This window comes from Heterodontus francisci, chromosome 17, assembly GCF_036365525.1.
Source record: "Heterodontus francisci isolate sHetFra1 chromosome 17, sHetFra1.hap1, whole genome shotgun sequence".
Classification (NCBI taxonomy): Eukaryota; Metazoa; Chordata; class Chondrichthyes; order Heterodontiformes; family Heterodontidae; genus Heterodontus; species Heterodontus francisci.
Genome location: NC_090387.1, coordinates 31,489,846 through 31,515,160, shown reverse-complemented (window position 1 = coordinate 31,515,160; position 25,315 = coordinate 31,489,846). Strand labels below are relative to the sequence as shown.

The following is a 25,315-nucleotide window of genomic DNA, read 5'->3' as shown; positions in this document are numbered from 1 at the left end:
TCAGGGTCCTGCTTGCGGACTGAGCGGACGTATTCCGCAAAGCTGTCACCCAGTCTGCGTTTGATTTCCCCAGTGTAGAGGAGACCACATTGTGAGCAGCGAATACAGTATACTACATTGAAAGAAGTACAAGCAAATCGCTGCTTCACCTGAAAGGAGTGTTTGGGGCCTGGGATAGTGAGGAGAGAAGAGGTAAATGGGCAGGTATTACACCTCCTGCGATTTCAGGGGAAGGTGCCATGGGACGGGGACGAGGTGGTGGGGGTAATGGAGGAATGGACCAGGGTGTCGCGGAGGGAACGATCCCTTCGGAATGCTGACGGGAAGGGAGGGGAAGATGCGTTTGGTAGTGGCATCACGCTGGAGGTGGCGGAAATGGCGGAGGATGATCCTTTGGATATGGAGGCTGATGGGGTGGAAAGTGAGGACAAGGGGAACCCTGTCACGGTTCTGGGAGGGAGGGGAAGGGGTGAGGGTAGAGGTGCGGGAAATGGGCCGGACACTGTTGAGGGCCCTGTCAACAACAGTGGGGGGGGGAATCCTCGGTTGAGGAAAAAGGTCATATCAGAAGCACCGTCATGGAAGGTGGCATCATCAGAGCAGATGCGTCGGAGACGGAGAAACTGGGAGAATGGAATGGAGTCCTTACAGGAGGTAGGGTGTGAAAAAGTGTAGTCCAGGAAAACACTTTTAAGCCTTTTGAAGCTTGTCCTTCAGTACTGCAACTCACTGAGCTTCACATCAAACTTCTCTAATGTCCCAAGTCAATTATTCCAAATATTTTAATTTTTTAAATTAAGGTATCCAAGTGAATTTAGTTTTTGTTCAGTTAAATTCATATCTTCTCTTACAGGACCGACTAACAAACATTCTGGATTTACTGATCTATACTATTTCATTTACCTCAATGAGGTCCTCACTGAACTTTTTTGTTTGTAAAGCTGGAGATTCTCTAATCTTAAATTTTTGGCCCCCTCCTTTATACTTCATCACCTTTATACTTCATCGTATTCTTGTTGCTCTTCTATGCACTCTATGCAATATGTTCATCTTGAAGTGTGACAAAATTTACATAAACTATTCCAAGTGTGGACTGATCGATACCTTCTGTAGACTTAAGGTCCAGTTTTAGTAATGATCTGCAATATTTTACTTTGTTTGCTGTTTCTCCACACTGTCTCACATAGCTACTTTTCTAATCTGCTTAAGCCAAAGTAAGCCATTTGTGCATTTATGCTCATTTTTTTTCTCCCAATATTAATCTCTTTTGCATTTTATCCACCCAAGTCATGAGATCGAAATCCTTCACAAAAACACCAACTTTATCAACTGTCTAGAATACACTTGCAATTGCATCTGCAAATTTATGCTTATAAATGGTTCATCAATTTTCATTTTATTAGTCTGGTGTTGTAACATGCCAAAGGCTTATTGGAAAATTAAATATAATTGGGAGCTCTACAATCATGTTTTTCTTTGCAATTTCCTCAACGAGGTTAATCGGACATGGTTATTCACTTCTAAAAGGATAATTTGTTGTTTCATATTAAGCCACATGTATAGAGGTTTTAAGTATAGATGGCAAAATGTTTTTTACTTTGAGATTAGGCTAATAATCTAAACCAGGAACCACAGACGTATTTTTAAAACTCGGGGCGGGGGGGGGGGGGGGGGGGGGAAGAAACAGAAAAGAAAGGTACAATACCACTGCATTTAGTGGGTGCATTCATGCTACAACTCACATAAGAACATAAGAAATAGGAGGAGTAGGCTATTCAGCCCCTCAAGCCTGTCCTGCCATTCAATAAGATCATGGCTGATCTCTCCCAGGCTTCAACTCCTCTTCCGGGTCTGCTCCGCCTAACCCACAACTCCCCGAGATTTCAAAAATCTATCTACCTCCTCATTAAATACATTTAGTGACCTAGCCTCCACAACTCTGAGACAGAGAATTCCAGAGATTCACCACCTTCTGAGAGAAGAAATTCCTTCGCAGCTCAGTTTTAAATGTGTGCCCCCTTATTCTGTAACTATGTCCCCTAGTTTGAGATTCCCCCACTAGTGGAAACATATTCTCAACATCTACCCTGTCAAACTCCCTTAAAATCTTATATGTTTCAATCAGATGACCTCTCATTCTTCTAAATTCCAATGAATAAAGACCTAACCTGTTTAGCCGTTCTTGATAAGACAACCCCTTCATCCCAGGAATCAGCCTAGTGAACCTTTTCTAAACTGCCTCCAATGCTAGTATATCGTTCTTTAAATACGGGGACCAAAACTGTACACAGTACTCCAGATGTGGCCTCACCAACTGTACAGTTGTAACAAGACTTCCCTATTACTAAACTCTAACCCCTAGCAATAAAGGCCAAAATTCCATTTTCCTTCCTAATTACTTGATGCATCTGCATGCTAACCTTTTGTGTCTCATGCACAAGAACACCCAGATCCTCTGTACTGCAGTATTTTGTAGTCTTTCTCCACCTAAATAATAATCTGCCTTTTTATTCTTCCTACCAAAGTGGATTAGCTCACACTTTCCCACATTGAACACCATCTGCCAAGTTTTTGCCCACTCACTTAACCTGTCTATATCCCTTTGCAGATTCTTTGTGTCCTCATCACAACATGCCTTCCTACCTATTTTTGTATCGTCAGCAAATTTGGATACACTACACTTTGTCCCTTCCTCCAAGTCATTAATATAGATAGTAAACTTTTGAGGTCCCAGGACGGATCCTTGTGGCACCCCACTATTTACGGCTTTCCAAGCTGAAAAAGAGCCACTGATCCTGACTCTCTGCCTTCTGTGTGTTAGCCAGTCCTCAATCCATGCCAACACATTACCCCCAATACCCTGAGCTCTTATTTTGTGCAATAACATTTTATGTGGCGCCTTATCAAACGCCTTCTGAAAATCCAAATACACTACATCTACTGGTTCCCCTTTATCCACTCTGCTTGTTATATCCTCAAAGAACTCAAAAAAATTTGTCAAACATGATTTCCCTTTCATAAAACCATGTTGACTCTGTTTGCATTATGTTTTTCTAAATGTCCTCCTATTTCTTCCTTAATAATGGACTCTAGCATTTTCCCAATCACTGATGAACTGGTCTGTAGTTTCCTGCTTTCTGTCTCCCTCCTTTCTTGAGTAGGGTTGTCACATTAGCGGTTTTCCAATCCGCTGGTACCCTACCGGAATCCAGTGAGTTTTGGTATATTATGACCAATGCCTCCACTATCCCTGCAGCCACTTCTTTTAAAAGCCTTGGATGCAGGCCAACAGATCCTGGTGACTTGTCTGCCTTTAGTCCCATCAGTTTGTCCAGCACCTTTTCCCTCGTGATTTTGTTACAAGTTCCTCCCTCCCATTTACACCTTGCTCATCTATTATAGTTGGGATGTCTATAGTGTCCTCCACCCTGAAGATTGATGCAAAATATTGGTTTAAATTATCTTCGAAGAAGTTGTTCCGAAGAAGGGTCACTGACCCGAAACATTAGCTCTGCGTCTCTTTCCACAGATGCTGCCAGACCTGCTGAGTGGTTCCAGCATTTCTTGTTTTTATTTCAGATTTCCAGCATCCGCAGTATTTTGCTTTTATTTTGGTTTAAATTATCTGCTCTGTTCCGGTTATTAATTCCCCAGTCTCATCCTCTAAGGGTCACACTTTAGCTACTCTCTTCCTTTTTATATACCCGTAGAAGCTCTGTTTGTTTTTATATTTCTTGTCAATTTACTCTCAATCAATTTTCTCCCTCTATTAGTTTTTAGTCATCTGCTGCTGGTTTCTAAATTCCCAAACCTCTGGCCTACTATTCGTTTTCGCCGCATTATACACCGTTGTTTTTGATTTGGTACTCTCCTTAGTTTCCGTTATCTATGGGTGGTTCATCGTTCTCTTCAAGTCCTTCCTTCTGACTTGAATAAATGTTTGCTGAGTGTTATGAAATATCTGCCACTGCTCATCTTCTGACTTCCTCTGTAGTCTATCTTCCCAGCCCTCTTTCTTCATACTTCTGTAATTGCCCTTGTTTAAGTTGAAGACACTGGTTTGAGACCTGAGTTGCTCACCCTCAAACTGAACTTGAAATTCTACCATGTTATGATCGCTTCCCCCTAAAGCATCCTTAACTACGAGGTCTCTTATTAATCCTACCTCATTACACAATATCAAATCTAAAATAGCCTGTTCCCTGGTAGGTTCTGCAACGTATTGCTCTAAGTAACAATCCCTGAGGCACTCTATAAATTCGTCTTCCATGCTACCCTTGCCAATTTGACTTGTCCAGTCTATATGCAGATTAAAATCACCCATGATAATTGCGGTGCCCTTCTTACAAGCCTCCATTATTTCCTGATTAATATCTTGTCCTCCAGAGATGCTATAGAGGGGCCTCCTCCAGAGGGGCCGATAGACCACTCCCACCCGTGATTTCTTTCCCTTGTTATTCCTTATTTCCACACAAACTTATTCTACATCACGATCTATTACACTTATATCATTACTCACAACTGCACTGATCCCTTCCTTTAATAACAAAGCTACCCCGCCTCCTTTTCCTTTTTGCCTATTCTTCTGGAACGTCGAATATCCTTGAACATTAAAATTCCAGTCCTGATCATCCTGCAACCACGTCTCAGTGATAGAAATAATTGAATATGATTTGATAGCTATCTGTGCCATCAGCTCATCTATCTTGTTACAAATGTTATGTGCATTTAGATAAAGAGCCTTAAGCTTTGACTTTTTACCATTTTTCCCTACTCTGGTTCTAATTTCTGCTGTACTCTTATGTTTGTATTCTCTGTCCCTTCCTGTCACTCTGATTAATGTATGCTCCTTCACTATCCTGCACCTCTGCTCTCCCGTTACTTTTCGACTTTTAAAACTTCCTTTCAATTGAACCCTCCCCCCCACCCGCCCCCACTATTTAGTTTAAAGCCATATCTACAACCCTAGTTATATGATTCACCAGGTCCCAGCATGGTTCAAGTGAAGCCATCCCAACGGAACAGCTCTCTCTTTCGCCAGTACTGGTACCAGTGTCCCATGAATCGGAACCCATTTCTCCCACACCAATATTTGAGCCACACATTTACCTCTCTAATCTTATTTACCCTATGCCAATTTGCACGTGGCTCAGGTAGTAATCTGGAGATTATTACCTTTGTAGTTCTGCTTTTTAATTTGGCCCCGAGCTGCTCATAGTCCCTCAGCAGAATCTCTTTCCTAGTCCTACCTATGTCATTGGTACCTACGTGGACCACGAGAACTGGATCTTTTCCCTCCCACTCCAAGTTCCTCTCCAGTCCAGAAGAGATGGCCTTAACCTTGGCACCAGGTAGGCAACACGGCCTTCGGGACTCCCTGTCTTTGCTTCAGAGAAAGAGTATCTATTCCCCTAACTATGCTATCCCCTACTACGACTACATTTCTCTTTTCTCCCCCCACTTGAACGGCGCTCTGAACCACGGTGCTGTGGTTAGTTCACTCATCCTCCCTAGTCTATGCCCTCGTCCACACTGGGAGCAAGAACCTCGTACCTATTGGATAAGGACACTGGCTGAGGCTCCTCCAAAGCTAAAATGGTAAAACCATCTGAATAAATTGGCCTGACGTCTCCACGATTCAACTGTCTCCCAAAGTTGTTTGTGAAAATGCTGACTGAAGCTGCCTGAAGACCTGATTTTGCCCAAAATCGGAGAGTTGGCAAGTACCGAACTATACAAAATAGCCAACCTGCTTAAGTTTTAACCAACACCATGATAACAAACGGTTAGCACCATTTGCTCAACATAGGCAGCTGTCCATGCCAAGCACAGACCCTGCAAGTGGTGGGGACCATACTATTTTTGCTCGCTTTCGATAGTGTAAATCTTCTCCAGTATCTAACAAATCTTTCATGGCTATAATCACTGCTTCACATATTCCCCCTTGGTCTATTTGAATACCCAAAGATGTCTGACTGGTGAGTTGTTTGTCTTCAGTTCATTTAACCCAAAAATCTCTATGTAGGTTTCAAATTCCTGTAATATATTTATTCTACTGCAAAAATCAGTGCTCTCTTAGTACCACAATGGAGTGTCAACTTAGCTTATGCACTCAAATGCTATGCATGAGGCTTATACTTACAAAAGTCTAACTCGGGCAAGAATCATTAACAAATTAACCAATTGTTCATCACCCTTTGCTACATTTATCCCATTGTCCCAAAAGTTCTACCCTCCCTTTTGGCTTTGTGTAGGATGTTTCTTCCTTACTTTCATTTTAATTTCGCTATTCATCCAATCTGGGAAGTGCTTATTTTACATGTGCTTTCATTTAGTTTATTCTCATCAACAGTAGTTTTAAAAGTTTTCCACGTTCCTGCACAGAATTATCCCCTAGCAATACATCCCTTTTATTTTGCTCTTCATTCCACTAAATGTTTTTGAAGTTGTGTCTTGACTGGTACTGATAATCAGATGAGTCCAATGGACAATTAAATGGGCAGTTGCCCCCCAGAGATTCCATTATTACTATATGATGCATGTTTGACTGCAAGAAGCAAATTTAGATGCAAGTTCATCCCAGTGAGGTTCATGACATATTGGTCTGAAACTGCTCACGAAGATTTAGTGGGCCCAAGGACATCCATTTCCCCTATTCTGACATGTGTTGTGTGTGTGTTTCTATTTTTCTTTGCAAAAAGTGCTTTAAGAGCTGATATTTGAATTGTTGGCTGAGTGAAGTGTGCACAGACTGCAAGGCACCTGTTTCCAAACAGCTCTACAGGGAAATGACAGGAAGACTTATGACCATCACATGACTTGAGGCGTGAGTTTTAGTTTCACTTTGCATTGTGAAAGAAGTGTGGGCTGGACCAGCAGCATGCAGCGAGACCTGGCTGGGACCAGTTTGCAGACCAGAAAAAAAAGACCTACTCTCCGTAAAAGAACACTTGCCTCTCTTGGAAAAAGAAATCCTGACTTGAGGTGTGGCTATGGTCTGCCTGAAGAGAGAAATGCCCCAGGAAAAGAGGAGTTGCTACTCTCTGTGGAGGAAAACTGCTTTGCAGAGAGAAAGCCCCTGCAATTTGAAAGGTAAGAAATTCCTATTGCCTCCCATCTCTGGAAAAATCTCTGCCTCAAGAGTGATTCCTGTTGCCTTTCGTGTTTTGGGAGATCCTGAAATCTCAAGAAAGCTTCTATTGCTAGACTGCTACTTCAAAACCAAAGTAGGCCTGTTATGCTGAAAGACCTGTGTAACGCCTGCTGCAGACAAATTGCCTTGAACACCTACCCATCACAGAATCTTCGTCAGCCTCACCTGGAGACACTTCAAGTGGCATCTGACTATTCGACTCTGGGACACCTCTCCAACCCAGAAATATCCTACCAGAATGTGACAACCTAGTTACTTTATTATTGCTAAGTAACAGTTGTAAACGAAAAAAGGATTTTTCCCCAGTTAACCAGTTTTTGAATGTATGTGTGTGCATGAGGGTTAGGAAGAATAAGGAGTTGTAAAATCTTTTTATATATAGATTTATCTCATTATTGTTTAAGATTTTGTTTATTAATAGTTAACTTTGTTGTTGTTTATAACAAAATCTGGTTTGGTGTGCTTTATTCTGGGGGACAAACAAGTGTTTAATTTGCCATTTTGCAGTAGATGGGAATCTTTATTAATATGCTATGACTGTGGAGTAGTGGCACTGAATTAAGTGCATTACTCCTGCCTTGTCGTAACACGATTGAATTTGGTGCCATTTATAGGGGATTTGTGGCATTCAGCAATGGAGTCACCAAACAGACTGACCAGCCAATCAGATCAAAGAATTCAGATAGCAAAGCAGGAAGTAAAAAGAACTGATTATAATAGACTTTTCAATTATTTTACAGAAAGCAAAATAAAGATTGGGATTAAAGGTAGAAGCTGAAATATCAAACTTTATTTTTTTTTAATAAATCATGGAATTTTTAAATGAGAGAATATGATTCTACACTATAAAATTAGTTGTTCAGGGCCAAAAAGGTTGTTCAGCAATAATTATGACTTGGTTTAAACCTCAGTTACACCTCATTCGAAGAAGTTCAACATTTTCAATACAGCAAATGTGTAAAACATTGAAGTCAACATCAAATCACTGATTCTGTGTTGATTACATCTGCAAAGACTGCAACAGTGAACACTGTGGAGGAGGACAGCATCACTGACAGAAAATTCCAGATTTATGAATTTAACTGCACATGAGAAGCCAGAAGTTGCTATCAGTTTTACATAGTAATGATAGTGAGCACAGACAGTTTCGCCGTCATTACAACCACAAATTGTGGGCCAGTGGGACAAGTTCAGATTAGTTAGCTATTAGTTCACATTCTCTCACCACATTTCCATTACAGCATCCTATAGGATTGGAAGATGTCACCCATTATATTAACTGTACCTGTCCTTATCTCGTCATGCCATCTTTCACCCATCTTGGGCATCTGGAACACACTCCAATTGTTAATGCTTTCTTCTGACTGCTTTTTCATCTCTAGGTGGACTCTTTTAAGCTTTTGCCATACAGTGAGATGTCATTCCAACTTGTTTGACCTCCAGTCCATCCTGAAAAACACCTCTTTTCCCCTCTATCATCTCATATCATTCCTGAAGAGCCTTTATGCCTAACTGCATGGCAACCAAGCGACGTTCCTTCACTGTCACTGGTTAAAATCCTGGAATTCTCTTCCTAACAGCACAGTGGGTGTACCTACACCCCAAAGGCTGCAGCGGTTCAAGAAGGCAGCTCACCACCACCTTCAAGGGCAATTAGGGATGGACAATAAATGCTGGTCTATCCAGCAATGCCCACATCCCACGAACAAATAAGTTTTAAAAAGTGCTATTTAAATCTACGATACCTGGATTGGCTTGATGATGTTGTGATTAAAACATCCTGTGAGGAAAGAGAGAAAAGAATTGTTTAGTATGTTCATCTCAAGTTCTTTAGAACTGCAATTTATAAAGAAAATAAGATAAGATAACACACAGGGAGCCAAAAGGCAGTTATTTCATTCAGGGTTCTTGTGGCTTGGTAAACACCAAAAAAAAGGAATGATTTACAAAGAGATCACATCAAATTGCCATCTAAACTCATTATTCATAATTTATAAAACATTCTAGACAAGTCTGTGACTTACAATGTAATTCCACACTGACACAAAGAAAGCCTTGAATTTATATTTCATCTCAGGATGCCCCAAATTGCTTTAACCCCATCCAATGAATTAATTTTCAAGTGGAGTTACTGTTCTAATGTAGGAAATGCACCAGCCAATGTATGCATAGCACAAACAGCAATGCAAGAATGACCAAACAATATGTTCTAGTGATGTTGGTTGAAAGATAAATATTGGACAGGGCACTGATGAGAATTTCCCTGCCCTTCTTCAAAATAGTGCCATGGGATGTTTTACATCCGCCTGGGCCTCAGTTTAACTTCTCATCTGAAAGACAGCAACTCCAATAATGTAGCATTCACTCAGTACTGCACTGGAGTGTCAGCCTCGAGTTTGTGCTCAAGTCCCCTGGGAGCGAGACTTGAACCCAAAAACTTCTGACTTGGAGGAGAGTGTACTACCACTGAGCCATAGCTGACTGGGCCTCATACAGATACAAAAGCAAGTGAAAACAGGATCTAAAACGTGTGAAGAATGATATCATTTAATTTTCCAATTCAACAGAACTTCAACGAACGGAACAAGGTTTTAGGTTCAAGGTCATGGAGAGGTGAATAAAATATTTTATGTAGTGCATACCCAATGCCTAGAATTAGGTTGCTAGGATGGGTGATTGAAGTCAGGTCACTTCAAATCATTTAAGAGTTAGTTCAGGGGTATCCAACCTTTTCGCATGGGGGGATGGGGGGGTGCCACATTAGAAATTTTGTCTTAAACAGGGGGTGGTGAGACAATTTTGGAAAGATAAAGGCATTACAAATTTATCCAATGGACAACAAATGTGCATTTTTATGAAGAAGCTTTAAACGAGATTAGCTAATTGACTTACTTTCTCATCACTATGTTGGACACTGATTTAGTGAGAAACCTGGCATTTTTCTTGCTTGCACAAGTAGTCGGTGTTTGCCCGCACACCTGTTGTAGCGATGCGGAGTATTCCAGATAGACCTCCATGTGTCAGGAGTGATCTTGATCTCACTCTCCCTCTGACCTTCCTTCTCCCCCACGTTCCCCCCCTCTGTTGTTCCACCCCCTCGGTGTCATCCTCGCTGTGTTCCTCCACCCTCCCCACCCCCGACAGTTGCAGGGAGCGGGAGTACTCAGCACAGCAGCTTTGTGGTTGGTCAGTCTTTTTTTAAACAAAGTCTCGCTGAGTTTCACAGCTGACCGGTGCTACATGAGCAGTAAACAGTAGCTTCCCAATTTCGGACAGATTCGAGGTTTTACAGTGGCCTTTTTAAAAAGTCGTAAAACCCCGAATCTGTCCGAAGTTAGGAAACCGCTATTACTGCTCTCATGCAGCCCATCAGCTGTGCAACTGCCTTGCGATTTTTTTCTTTTTAGAAGCCAGTCTGAAAGATGAAGAAAACGGGAAACTTCTCATCTCCGAAATACACACACAGACCTCATGTTGGACAACCCCAAGTGAGAAATTGTAATGGGGACAGTAGGACCAGTTTTCTGATAAGTTGCGAGCCAAAGGGTTTTCTACATCTGAATATATCTTGAGATCTACAAATGTACAATGTACTGAATGACCCTTGACTTTGTGATATAACTAGCTGTACCTAATTTACTAAACACAAAATAGCCCCAATAAAATGACATTAATGCAGGTCTTAGGATATACAAACAGTATGTAAAAGGTATGATAACAAGACAGAACTAAAAGCAGAATTGTCATGACGAAGAAAAAGAGAATGGGGGAACTCAATAAATCAAATGGCTGACTTGCTGTCTACTAGGACTGAGCCAAATTCTATAAACAATCAGTTCTGCTTTTCTTTCTGCAGTGGCAGAAAGGAATTCAAAGTGAAAAAAAAAGTTTCTTGTATCAAGCATAGATTTTGTGAAGGTTGCCATTGGAAGAAAGGTAACTGAATGTAACTCACAAAAGAGGTGAAGGAAGAAAATCTGTTTATTATGTACTTTAAAGGGAAGGTCACCAGTGTTTTGAAGGACATTTATATTTTCAAAAAAGCAAATATTTTGTTGTGCGCTGTTCAGACTATCTACTGAAAATAGCTTTTGTACTAATACAATGCAACCTTTAAATGGGTAGTGCAGTCAAAATGTTTTTAACTTTACCAATGGCACAAAAAGCGAATGATGGCTTAATGGTATTGGTAGGAAATATTTTGCATACAATGTGGTATCTTTGAAGATCTGTTAGATTATTTGCTGTTTCTTTTCATTGGCAAATTAAAAGTGGGAATAAAAAAATCCCTTCATAATGTTACCAGTAGTATTTCCCAACAGATGTTCTCAAATAGAGATCAAGATAAATTGTTGAAACCACACACTGTTCTCATGATATTTATTCACAATCAGTATGATGACCAAAAATGCTATCCTTACCTTAGAATTTTCCTTTCTTCGATCAGCCTACATATAAAAGAGAAATCAATCTTTAAAGACAATGTTATTGACAGCAATATAGACTAATTTAAACATTTTAAATGTTACCTGAGGTGCATACTATTTATGCATTCAAAAGTCATCTTAAAAAAAATACAGAATCCCTTTCACCCTTAAACAGCTCAACTAAGTATAATTAGCATCAACTTCATGGAATGGACCCTCATTTAATCAAGAAAGAAATTCAGATTTTTTCCACACGTCCAAATTCCACAACGAAGCTGAATGTTGGCGTTTTTTTGCAGTGGCTAGCATACTGTGCCATGGAGCACTGGGACATATTCTTTCCACCACGTCGGAGCTCAGATAATTCATTTAGACATATCACCCTCCCCTTTCCATTCAAAGTAAGAGGGGGAATATGGGAAATATTGAAGAATGACTCAGCCTCAAGCATTCCCCTCCCTTGCCCGCCCAAATCTTTTTTTTTTTTTAAAGTCGTTCCTGGGATGCAAGTGTCGCTGACAAAGCCTTTCCTTTATTCCCCTCGATAAAGTGGTGGTGAGCTGCCTTCTTGAACTGCTGCTATACACAGTGTAGATAGGAAGGAAGTTCCAGGTTTCTGACCCAGTGTTCAGATCACCAAAGGTCATAAGCTTAGAAGCAAGTAACCCAAGCATGCTGTAATACAAGTGGCATCAGGTATGGAAAACAATAGTACAAATATCTTCTTTCAAAGTTACACTGCATCCCAGCATACTAATGGGAGTGACTATCAAAAGTAATTTTGGCAACACTAAGGAAATAATAATCTATGAACTACTAGTGTAACTTTGAAAAAAAAACAACTTAAAAAGATCTATTAAGAACATTTCAATAAATCAGGAAGCTCAAATAAATTTTATCCTGTACCAAATCAAGTTCTCCTATAAAATACTGCTTCAGCATCTCTCTGGCATCTGATGAATGTCCCACATCTTCAAAGCTTTCAGTGGCATTTCCTCCAGCTTGTTCAAAGAGCACCTCCTCTCCACCAGGATGCTACAATAAAAATAAAAAATACATTACATGTGCGATGTAGAAGTGGTTGCAATTCAAAAATAATTCACAAACATCTCCACCAGGATTTTTTCAGGGGGAAATAAATAAATCACAAGATTATATTCTTAACTGACATAAGGATTTCAATATTTTCCACACTATCAATAAATGGCCATTCCAGTTTTCACTTCTATTTGTATATTTGCATACGTGCTATCCACTATCCCAAAGAATGACTATCTACAATTTATGATATCAGTACTCCCACTCCAACAGGTCTGATCAAGGAGTAAGGATGTGCCAGGCCCTATCTAAGGCTAGGTAGGTCCAGATTCTTAAAATAAATTAGCTAACATTATACATAATTAAGCTAGAGTAACTGCAGGACATTGTTAGGTTAAAACACATTTCAAAAGCAGATACACACAGATGTACTAGGCTCTGCAGCACAGCAGAGACAAATGAGAGAATAGAATGTCAATTACTGAAGGACAGCAGAATGTCTGAAAAACCTGGGAAGTGTAGCTCGAAAGTAACTCCCTTCTGCATTAAATATCAGAAGAGATTAATGATTAACGCCTATAGTGGATAGTAAGGAGCACTCATGTAGGGAACTTCCAGAATTAGTGACTACCTTAAATGCCCAACACCATGAGTTTACATTAAGGTGGTATACCATTCTACTGCTGCTGCTACTACTGATGGTATCCATGAGGCACCGTGGGCCAAGTTTTCCACTGCTAATTCTACCTTCAAGTCTACCCTACATGGCACAGGGCAAATGCCATGCTACACAATAGAGGATATCCCCACTGTGGAGATGAAACTTTGTGCTGTGGTCACTCCTAAAAAAAACTGTACGAGAGTGTACGAGAGCCAAGAATGAGGCACATTGGTTTTGTCATATTAACATTGATTTTGAACTGTTGCTGGAGTGAGGAAATGACTTGAACAGATCAGCCGTGGCTGGAAAAAATATTTGCATACTAACAGACGGTGCTTGGAATGCCTGTCACATTCGACCCACAATGGACCTTTGATCACCAGACTTTGAAGGTGGGGAAGCTCGCATTCCTGGTTGACTGCTAAGATGGCTGAATACACAAACGGACATGGTCAAACCAGCTAGTCACATGACTAACCTGGACAACCTGCGTTTTTTGAATTTGTACAAACAGTTTGGCAGAAAGTTTGTTTGCTCCTGGACTGAGAAGATCTCGCTCCTGTCTGCTCCCATCTTTTTCTCAAGCCTCTGAATCCGCTGAAGACACAAGAACCCAAAGAGGGAAAGGTCTCCCTACTGTAAACAAGGTTTAAGAAGAATACTGGGCCCCAACAAAAAGCAAGATCTCCCTAAAATCAAGGATTCTACAGTGAGTTCAAAGATCTGTAACAACAACTCTTCAGATATTGCCTCAAACTTTTCCACTTTATTTTTCTTCTGCTCTTTTCTGTCTTTATTTGCATGTAGCACGTATGCATGCTAATATGGAGCACGTTGTGTATCCATAGGCATTAACCGAATTAGAGTTTAAGTTCAAGTTTAATAAATTTCAACTTTTCTTCTTTAAACCGAAGAAAGTTGTTGGTGCTGGTTTCTTTGCCTTATAATTGGAAAAAGTGGTGAACAAGGATTCACCAAGGGGGAGCTAAAAACTGTGTCTAAAATTAAACCCTCATACAGTAAAACCAGGTGAAGTCTGAAAGAGAACCCTAGACCTCTTTCTCACCTGGTCGTAACATTCCTGGTCTTAACGTAACACTACGAAAAGCAGGATTGAAGCTGGTATACATGGCTCATATCCTGATCACTCACATTCTCTACAATGTTCAAGTCAGGAGTGTGCTTGAACACTCACCGCTCGTTTAAGTGGGTGCAGCTTTAAAAGCACACCAATATCCAAGACAGTATTTCGCTCATTGGCTAGTATCACTGATCAGTATTCATCATTACACAGGATATACGGCCATTCGGTCCACACCACTTCTTTCCTCGTCTAAATCTATCATTACCCTTCTGCCTCTCATGCTTGTCTAGCTGCCCCTTAAATGCATCTATACTATTCACTTCAACCACTCCCTGTGGTAGTGGGTCCCACATTCTCTCTGTTCCATTCTCTCTGTACCCATTCTATCAAAACCTCACCACTAGTGCACCATGGCTGCACTATTTATAATCTAGTGAACTGCAGCAACTCAATCTGGTTATTTTGACAGCACCTGCTTTCCCTGCAACTTAGACCACAGAAAAGGCTACCAGCAGCAGTTACAGGAACACCTTCACCTCAAGTTTCCTTCCAACAAACAACTTATATTTTTGTAGCACCTTTAATGCATTAAAACATCCCAAGGTGCTTCACAGGGGTATTATAAAACAAAATATGACACAAAGCCACGCAAGGAGATGTCAATCTCCTTGACCTTTAGGTCAATGTCCTAAAGCTTGCTAAAAGAGGTAGGTTTTAAAGAGTGTTTTAAAAGGAGGAAAGTGAGGTTGAGAGGCAAAGAGACGTAGAGAAGAAATTCCAGAGCTTCGGGCCTAGGCAGCTGGAGGAACGACCAATGGTGGTGCGAGTAAATCGGCGATGCTAGAGTCCAGAACTAGATTAGATAAGTGCAGATATCCCAGAAGTTTGGGGGGCTGGAGATTAGAGAGATAGGAATAGGCGAGGTCACGGAGGGATTTGAAAACTAGGATGAGAATTTTAAAATCAAGATGTTACTTGACCGGGAGCCAATGTAGGTCAGCGAACACAGGGGTGATAGGGGAATGGGACTTGGTGCGAGTTAAGACACAGGCAGCAGAGTTTTGGATGAACTCAAGTTTACAAAAGGGTAGAATGTGGGAGACCAGCCAGTAGTGCTTTGGAATTTTTACATCTAGAGGTAACAAAGGCATGAATGAGGGTTTCAGCAGCAGATGAGCAGATAGGGGCCAAGTCGGGCATGTTACGGAGGTGAAAATAGGTGGTCTTTGTGATGGTGTGAATGTGTGGTCGGAAGCTGATCTCCGAGGCAAATGTAGCCCCAAGGTTACGAACAGACTAGCTTAATCTAGAATGTTGCCTGGGAGAGGGATGGGGAGTTGGTAGCTAGGGAACGGAGTTTGGAGCGAGGACGGAAAACAATGGCTTCAGTCTTCCCAATATTTAATCGGAGAAAATGTCTGCTCACCCAAGTTACACATCATCCTAACCTGGATATATTTTGCTGTTCCTTCACTGTCACTAGATCAGTGTCCTGAAATTTCCTGTCTAACCACCATTTTGGGAGTGCTATCACCTTAAAGACTAGAACAGTTCAAAAAAGACCCACCACCACTTCCTCAAGCCAACAAAGTACAATAAGTGCAACTTTACCCACATCCTAATAAAAAAAAAAGTGCCCAAACTCAAAGTTGGCTTTAAATTGCCTTCACTCTCTGTAATGGATGCAAGATACACACAAGCAACGTGACCCACTCTTTGCCATGAATAACAACTCTTAACAGTGCCCTCAAAAGATCCCAGCTCAGCTTCACAATAATGTCTTCAAGGACTAGGAGCAAACTGTTCTAACTTCTAACCTTGTAACTTAGGCAATAGTGCTACCACTTGAGCCAAGGCTGAAATTTAGTTCAATGCTCAAAGAGAATTTTAACAATAAAAGTAATGAAGGAAAAGAGTTTTAATACATATACACGAATGGCTTTAGATGTTTTTGACGTCACTGTTATTTGTTCATTCACTTACTTCACAAAACCAGATCAGGTTAAATTTATAGTAGAGTGAACAGTAAATGCAATTATATCACATGATTTTATAAAGATGAGATATTACTTCTGTTTGTCCAGCAGCTGTCACCATTATAGATTCATGTGCATAGTTTAAATAACCACTTGAAGGCTAAATTTGTAGCTTTTTCAGCTGCCAGCTTTCTAACAACTTACCTAATATTAACCGAGGACAAAATTTCATACTGGGCCCCTAGTTCAAGGTTATAAAGCAACTATTCCTTCAGTCTAGAAGCTAGTCATATTTGACTTCTGAAATGCTTACATTTGACGCTTCTTACATTTAGGGCAACATCTCAGACCAGTTTACACAAAAGTGGATTCCAAGTGAAAGGGTAGGGGAAAAACAGAAAACGGTCAAAGGAGAACAATTTCAACAAAAAGTGATGAGGCAAAGTGATTTTGGGACAGACTTCCAGAGGACAATGACGTGATAGAATGGGTACCAACAGTAGAATGGCAGAGCAGGAAATAAGACGACGATAGGTGTCTGAAAACCAGAGTGCACCCATAGGGATGTGCAGCTGGACCAGTTAGTTTTCAGAAGCAGAGTGAAAGCAAAACCATGCAGGCATGGTTTTTATATACAGGTCATAGCTGGGCAATTTCCCACATTGTCAGGTAGATGCCAGTATTGTAGCTGTATTGGAACAGCTTGGCTAGTGGCGCAGTAAATTCTGGAGCACAAGTCTTCAGTACTATTGCCGGAAAGTTGTCAGGACCCATAGCCTTTGCAGTATCCAGTGCCTTCAGTCGTTTCTTGATATCAAGTGGAGTAAATCGAATTGGCTGAAGACTGCCATCTGTGATGCTGGGGTCTTCAGGAGGAGGCAGAGATGGATCATCCACTCAGCACTTCTGACTGAACTTTGTTGAAATGCTTCAGCCCCATCTTTTGCACTGATGTGCTGGGCTCCCCCATCATTAAATTTAGGGATAACTCCAGTTAGTTGTTTAATTGTCCACCATCATTGACGACTGGATGTGGCAGGACTGCAGAGCTTGCAACTGATCAGTTGATTGTGGGATCATTTTGCTCTGTCTATCTCATGCTGCTTACGCTGTTTGGCATACAATTGGATTACAGTTTCACCAGGTTGACACCTCATTTTGAGGTATGCCTGGTGCTGTTCCTGGCATGCCCTCCTGCAATCTTCATGGGGACCAGGGCCGGTGATAGTGCCACATAACACGATGGAGGGCATCCTCAATGTGAAGATGGGACTTCGTCTCCACAAGGACTTTGCAGTGGTCACTCCGACCGATAGTGTTACAGACAGATCGATGAGGACGAGGTCAATTATGTTTTTCACTCGTTGGTTCCCTCACCACCTGCTGCTGATCCACTCTAGCAGCTCTGTCCTTTAGAACAGTTAGCCTGGTCAGTAGTGGTGCTACCGAGCCACTCTTGATGATGGACATTGAAGTCCCCCACCCAGAGTACATTCTGTGCCCTGGCCATCCTCAGTGCTTCCTCCAAGTGGTGTTCAACATGGAGGAGTACTGATTCATCAGTTGAGGGGGTGGTGGGGGGGAGCGGTAGGTGGTAATCAGCAGGAGGTTTCTTTGCTCATGTTTGACCTGGTGTGCCATGAGACGTCATGGGGTCTGGAGTCAATGTTGAGGTCTCCCAGGGCAACTCCCTCCCAACTGTATACCACTGTGCTGCCACCTGTGCTGGGTCTGGACCTGCCAAAGGATGGTGAAGACATTGTCTGTAAGGTATAATTCTGTCAGTATGACTATGCCAGTCTGCTACTTGTCTGTGGGACAGCTCTCCTAATTTTGGCACAAGCCTCCAGCTGTTAATAAGCAGGGCTCTACAAGGTCGATAAGGCTGCGTTTGCCATTGTCGTTTCCAGTACCTAGGTCGATGCCGGGTGGTCTGTCCGGTTTCATTCTTTATTGACTTTGTAGCAGTTTTATACAACTGAGTAGATTGCTTGGCCATTTCAGAGGGCATTTACGATTCAACCAGATTGCTGAGAGTCTGGAGTCACATGTAGGCCAGACCAGGTAAGGACAGCAGATTTCCTTCCCTAAAGGACATTAGTGAATCAGATGGGTTTTTACAACAATTGACAATGTTTTCATGGACAAATGCTATCAGACCTGCTAAGTATTTCCAGCACTTTCTGCTTTTATTTCAGATTTTCAGCATCCACAGTATTTTGCTTTTATTTTAGACAAATCATGATGTCTTATTGTGATATGTACCTTCGATGTTGACAAAATAATGTGTATAAATGAACTAAAATAAAAGCAAAATACTGCAGATGCTGGAAATCTGAAATAAAAAGAAATGCTGGAGATACTCAGCAGGTTTGGCAGCATCTGTGGAAAGAGAAGCAGAGTTAACGTTTCGGGTCAGTGACCCTTCTTCGGAACTGACATATATTAGAAATGGCAAAGGTTATAAGCAAGTGAGGCAGGGGTGGGGCAAGAGATAACAAAGGAGAAGGTGTAGATTGGACAAGGCCACATAGCTGACCAAAAGGTCATGGAGCAAAGGCAAACAATATGTTAATGGTGTGTTGAAAGACAAAGCATTAGTACAGATAGGGTATAACGGACAGAAGATTGAACAGCAGCAAGTACAAACATTGAAAAAAAAGAGTGGGTAAGCAAACTGAACAAACTAAGATGAAATGAAATAAACATACAAAAAAATTGTAAAAAATGTAAAAAAAGAAAAAATAACTGAAAATAAAAGTAAAATGGGGGGCCTGTCCTGCTCTGAAATTATTGAACTCAATGTTCAGTCTGGCAGGCTGTAGTGTGCCTAATCGGTAAATGAGATGCTGTTCCTCAAGCATGCGTTGATGTTCACTGGAACACTGCAGCAAGCCCAGGACAGAGATGTGAGCATGAGAGCAGGGGGGAGTGTTGAAACGGCAAGCAACCGGAAGCTCAGGGTCCTGCTTGCGGACTGAGCGGAGGTGTTCCGCAAAGCAGTCACCCAGTCTGCGTTTGGTCTCCCCAATGGAGAGGAGACCACATTATGAGCAGCGAATATAGTATACTACATTGAAAGTAGTACAAGTAAATCGCTGCTTCACCTGAAAGGAGTGTTTGGGGCCTGGGATAGTGAGGAGAGAGGAGGTAAATGGCCAGGTATTAAACCTCCTGCGATTGCTAGGAAGGTGTCATGGGAAGGGGACGAGGTGGTGGAGGTAATGGAGGAGTGGACCAGGGTGTCGCGGAGGGAACGATCCCTTCGGAATGCTGACAGAGGAAGATGCCTTTCGTTGAGGAAAAAGGAGGTCATATCAGAAGCACCGTCATGGAAGGTAGCATTATCAGAGCAGATGCATCGGAGATGGAGAAACTGGGAGAATGGAATGGAGTCCTTACAGGAGGTATTCACTATACCCTCTGACCTCCCCCTCTCGGACGCTGAATGTCCTGTACTCAAAGGTCTCAGTTTTAACCCCTTACGTCCCCACCTCAATGAATTTCGAGCTCGGCATGACGTTGAGCTCTTCTTCCGTCGCCTCCGGGCTCACTTCTTTGACCAGGAGTCCTCCCCCCGACCAGCAGACCCATTCACCCGCCTCCAACATTCTCCCTCTACCTGGACCCCTCCCCCTGGCCTCTTACCCGCTCTTGATCTCTTCATTGAAAACTGTCGGCGAGACTTTGGTCATCTCAATTTCTCTGCCCCCCTCACTCACTCTAAACTGTCCCTCTCTGAACTTGAGGCACTCTGTTCTCTCAGGTCTAACCCCAACATGGTCATCAAACCTGCAGACAAGGGTGGTGCTGTTGTTGTATGGCATACTGACCTCTACCTTGCAGAAGCTCAACGCCAACTCACAGACACTTCTTCCTACCTCCCTCTGGACCATGACCCCATCACCGATCAAGCCACTGTCCAAAGGACTGTCACTGACCTCATCTCCTCTGGAGATCTTCCATCTACAGCTTCCAACCTCATAGTCCCGCAACCGTGGACAGCCCGCTTCTACCTCCTTCCCAAAATCCACTAACGGGACTGTCCCGGCAGACCCATTGTGTCAGCCTGCTCCTGCCCCACTGAACTTATTTCTTCCTATCTTGACTCTATCTTTTCTCCGCTGGTCCAGTCTCTTCCCACCTACATCCGCGACTCTTCTGATGCCCTACGTCATTTTGACAATTTCCAGTTTCCTGGTCCCAACCGCCTCTTCACTATGAATGTCCAATCGCTCTACACCTCCATCCCCCACCAGGACGGTTTGAGGGCTCTCCGCTTCTTCCTTGAACAGAGGCCCATCCCCATCCACCACCACCCTCCTCCGCCTGGCTGAACTTGTTCTCATATTGAACAACCTCTCCTTCAACTCCACTCGCTTCCTTCAAGTTAAAGGTGTTGCTATGGGTACCCGCATGGGTCCTAGTTATGCCTGTCTTTTTGTGGGATATGTCGAGCGTTCTTTGTTCCAGTCCTACTCTGGCCCCCTCCCCCAACTCTTTTTCCGGTACATTGATGACTGTATCGGTGCAGTTTCCTGCTCCCGCCCGAACTGGAAAATTTTATCAACTTTGCTTCCAAATTCCACCCTTCTCTCACCTTTACATGGTTCATCTCTGGCACTTCCCTTCCTCAACTTCTCTGTCTCCATCTCTGGGGATAGGTTGTCTATTAATATCCATTATAAGCCCACCGACTCCCACAGCTACCTTGACTACACTTCTTCACACCCTACCTCCTGGAAGGACTCCATTCCATTCTCCCAGTTTCTCCGTCTCCAACGCATCTGCTCTGATAATACTACCTTCCATGACAGTGCTTCTGATATGACCTTTTTCCTCAACCGAGGATTCCCCACCCCCACTGTTGTTGACAGGGCCCTCAACAGTGTCCGGCCCATTTCCCGCACCTCTACCCTCACCCCTTCCCCTCCCTCCCAGAACCGTGACAGGGTTCCCCTTGTCCTCACTTTCCACCGCATCAGCCTCCATATCCAAAGGATCATCCTCCGCCATTTCCGCCACCTCCAGCGTGATGCCACTACCAAACGCATATTCCCCTCCCTTCCCGTCAGCATTCCGAAGGGATCGTTCCCTCCGTGACACCCTGGTCCACTCCTCCATTACCCCCACCACCTCGTCCCCGTCCCATGGCACCTTCCCCTGCAATCACAGGAGGTGTAATACCTGCCCATTTACCTCCTCTCTCCTCACTATCCCAAGCCCCAAACACTCCTTTCAGGTGAAGCAGCGATTTACATGTACTTCTTTCAATGTAGTCTACTGTATTCGCTGCTCACAATGTGGTCTCCTCTACACTGGGGAGACCAAATGCAGACTGGGTGTCCGCTGTGCGGAACACCTCCGGTCAGTCCGCAAGCAGGACCCTGAGCTTCCGGTTGCTTGCCATTTCAACACTCCCCCCTGCTCTCATGCTCACATCTCTATCCTGGGCTTGCTGCAGTGTTCCAGTGATCAATGCAAGCTCGAGGAACAGCATCTCATTTACCGATTAGGCACACTACAGCCTGCCGGACTGAACATTGAGTTCAATAATTTCAGAGCACAACGGGGCCCCAATTTTACTTTTATTTTCAGTTATTTTTTCTTTTTACAACTTTTTTTTTTGTATGTTTATTTCATTTCATCTTAGTTTGTTCAGTTTGCTTATCCACTGTTTTTTTTCATGTTTGTACTTGCTGCTGTTCAATCTTCTGTCCGTTATACCCTATCTGTACTAATGCTTTGTCTTTCAACACACCATTAACATATTGTTTGCCTTTGCTCCATGACCTTTTGGTCAGCTATGTGGCCTTGTCCAATCTACACCTTCTCCTTTGTTATCTCTTGCCCCACCCCCGCCTCACTTGCTTATAACCGTTGACATTTCTAATATATGTCAGTTCCGAAGAAGGGTCACTGACCCGAAACGTTAACTCTGCTTCTCTTTCCACAGATGCTGCCAAACCTGCTGAGTATCTCCAGCATTTCGTGTATAAATGAACATTGTTTTCAACAGTTGGAGAGCTTGAAAGAGAGAAAAATAAAAAGCTACAGTGTACAGTAGATTGATCATGTTAAATATGAATAAAGTCTGTCCATATACTCCACAATCAAGTGCCTCATGTTTGCTTGAAGGGTATTGTTGTGAACCCAGAAGGAAGGAGGTTGACTAACAGTTGATCGAACAAAAAAAATTCAGTTTTCCAAGTGATTAAAAAAAACTTAGCTGGAAAATGAATTTGAATAATTTGAGTTCCTTCTGATTGACTGGTGTCCACATCAACTTGTTTAAAAAGGGATCAAGAGATGGACCAAATAATTGCAGGCCAGTCAGCAAATTATTGGAATCAATTGAGAGACAGGATAAACCATCATTTAGAAGGGCACGGATTAATCAAGGATAGTCAACATGGATTTGTTAAGGGAAGATCTTGTCTCACTAACGATTGAATTTTTTGAGGAATATCAAGGAGGATTGATGAGGATAGTGCAGTTGATATGGTCTATGTGGATCTTAACAAGGCTTCTGACAAGGTCCCACATGGCAGACTGGTTACAAAGATAAAAGCCCAAGGGATCCAGGAAAATGTAGCAAGCTGGATACAAAATTGGCTCAGTGGCAGGAAACAAAGTGTAATTGTGGACAGGTGTTTTGTGACTGGAAGGCTGTTTCCAGTGGCGTTCTGCAGGGCTCAGTACGAGGTCCCCTGTTTTTTGTGGTATATATGAACAATTTGGACATAATTGTAGGGGGCATGATCAAGAAGTTTGCAGACGACACAAAAATTTTCCTTGTGGTTGATAGCGAGAAAGATAGCTGTAGGCTGCAGAAAGACATCAATGGACTGGTCAGATGGGCAGAAAAGTTGTCAAATGGAATTCAACCCAGAGAAGTATGAGGTGATGCATTTGGGGAGGTCAAACAAGGTAAATGATTAAACGATTAATGGGAGAATACTGAGGGGTATAGAGGAAGTGAGGGACCTTGGAGTGAATGTCCACAGGTCCCTGAAGGTAGGACAGGTTGATAAGGTGGTTAAGAAGGCATAGAACATAAGAACTAGGAGCAGGAGTAGGCAATTCAGCCCCTCGAGCCTGCTCCGCCGTTCAATACGATCATGGCTGATCTCATCTCAGCCTCAACTCCACTTTCCTGCCCGTTCTCCATAACCCTCCAACCCTTTACTAATTAAAAATCTGTCTAACACCTCAAATTTACTCAATGTCCCGGCATCCACCGCACTCTGGGGTAGTGAATTCCACAGACTCACGACCCTTTGAGAGAAGTAATTTCTCCTCATCTCTGTTTCAAATCTGCTACCCCTTATCCTAAAACTATGACCTCTTGTTCCAGATTGCCCCACCAGAGGAAACATCCTCTCTACGTTTACTGTATCAATCCCCTTAATCATCTTATATTACCTCAATTAGATCTCCTCCTATTCTTCTAAACTCCATAGAGTAAAGGCCTAAACTGCTCAATCCCTCTGCATAAGAGAGACCCCTCATCTCTGGAATCAATCTAGTGAACCTCCTCTGAACTGCCTCCAATGCAACTACATCCCTCCTGAAGTAACTGTACACAATACTCCAGGTGCGGTCTCACTAATGTCTTGTACAGTTGCAGCAACACTTCCCTGCTTTTATACTCAGTTCCAAATCTGTCCTCATGCCTATGTAATTACCATTGTTTCACTCCAGAAAGCTCATGTGGGACTCATTTCTCGCCCTCAAACTGAATTTGAAATTCTAGCATGCTAGGATCACTCTGCCCTAGAAGATCCTTAACTATGAGATTAATTAATCACACCTCATTACACAATAGTAAATCTAGAATAGCCTGCTCCCTGGTTGGTTCCACAACATATTGCTCCAAAAAACAATCTCATACATTCAATTAACTCTCCCTTGAGGCTCCCCTTACCAATGATTAATCCAGTCTATATGCATATTAAAATCACCCATGATTATTGCCGTACCTTTCTTACGAGCCCCCAGTATTTCCTGGCTTATACTGTGCCTCACTGCGTAACTGTTGTTTGGGGACCTATGGATTACTCCCACCAGAGTCTTCTTTCCCTTGCTATTTCTTATTTCTACCCAGACTGATTCTATGTCTCCAGTGCCCACATCATTTCTCACTACAGCACTAATCTCTTCCTTTACTAACAAAACTACACCACCTCCTTTTCCTTCCTGCCTATTCTTCCGAAATACTGAGTACCCTTGGATATTCAATTCCCAAACCTGGTTTCCCTGCAACCACGTCTCAGTAATCGCCACTAAAATCATACCCATTCGTCTCTATTTGCGCTGTTAACTCATTTATTTTATTCCGCATGCTTCGTGCATTCAGATACAAAGCCTTTAAGTTTGTTCTATTATCAAATTTCCCTACTTTTGTATGGAATCCTTTCCTTTATTAGCCAAGGTTTAGAAATAAGAGCAGGGAGGTTATGCTAGAACTGTACAATTCATTGGTTAGGCCACAATTTGAGTACTGTGTGCAGTTCTGGTCACCTCATTACAGAAAGGATGTAATTGCACTAGAGAGGTTACAGAGGAGATTTACGAGGACGTTGCCAGGACTGGAAAAATGCAGCTATGAGGAAAGATTGGATAGGCTGGGGTTGTTTTCCTCAGAACAGAGAAGGCTGAGGGGAGATTTGATTGAAATGTACAAAATTGTGACGGGCCCCGATAGAGTGGATGTGTAGGGCCTATTTACCTTAGCAGAAAGGTGAGTGACTAGGGGACATAGATTTAAAGTGACTGGTAGAAAGATTAGAAGGGAAATGAGTAAAACATTTTTCACCCAGAGGGTGGTAGGGGTCTGGAATTCACTGTCTGAAAAGGCTAGTAGAGGCAAAGGTGTCTGGATATGCACCTGCCATAACCTGCAGGGGTACGGACCAAATGATGGAAGATGGGATTAGGCTGGGTGGCTCATTTTTCAGCCAGCACAGACACGAT

At 42.5% G+C, this 25,315-nt stretch overlaps 1 protein-coding gene across 1 annotated transcript in view; it reads right to left on the bottom strand.

Annotated features, from left to right (window-relative positions):
* Positions 1-25,315, bottom strand: part of cyb5b (cytochrome b5 type B) — a 35,078-nt gene that overhangs the window by 5,174 nt on the left and 4,589 nt on the right. The window contains exons 2-4 of the mRNA XM_068049208.1: positions 12,487-12,615; positions 11,575-11,601; positions 8,899-8,933 (exon numbers count right to left, since the gene is read on the bottom strand). Of these exons, the coding sequence (XP_067905309.1) occupies positions 8,899-8,933; positions 11,575-11,601; positions 12,487-12,615 (191 nt within the window). The remainder of the gene's footprint in view (positions 1-8,898; positions 8,934-11,574; positions 11,602-12,486; positions 12,616-25,315) is intronic.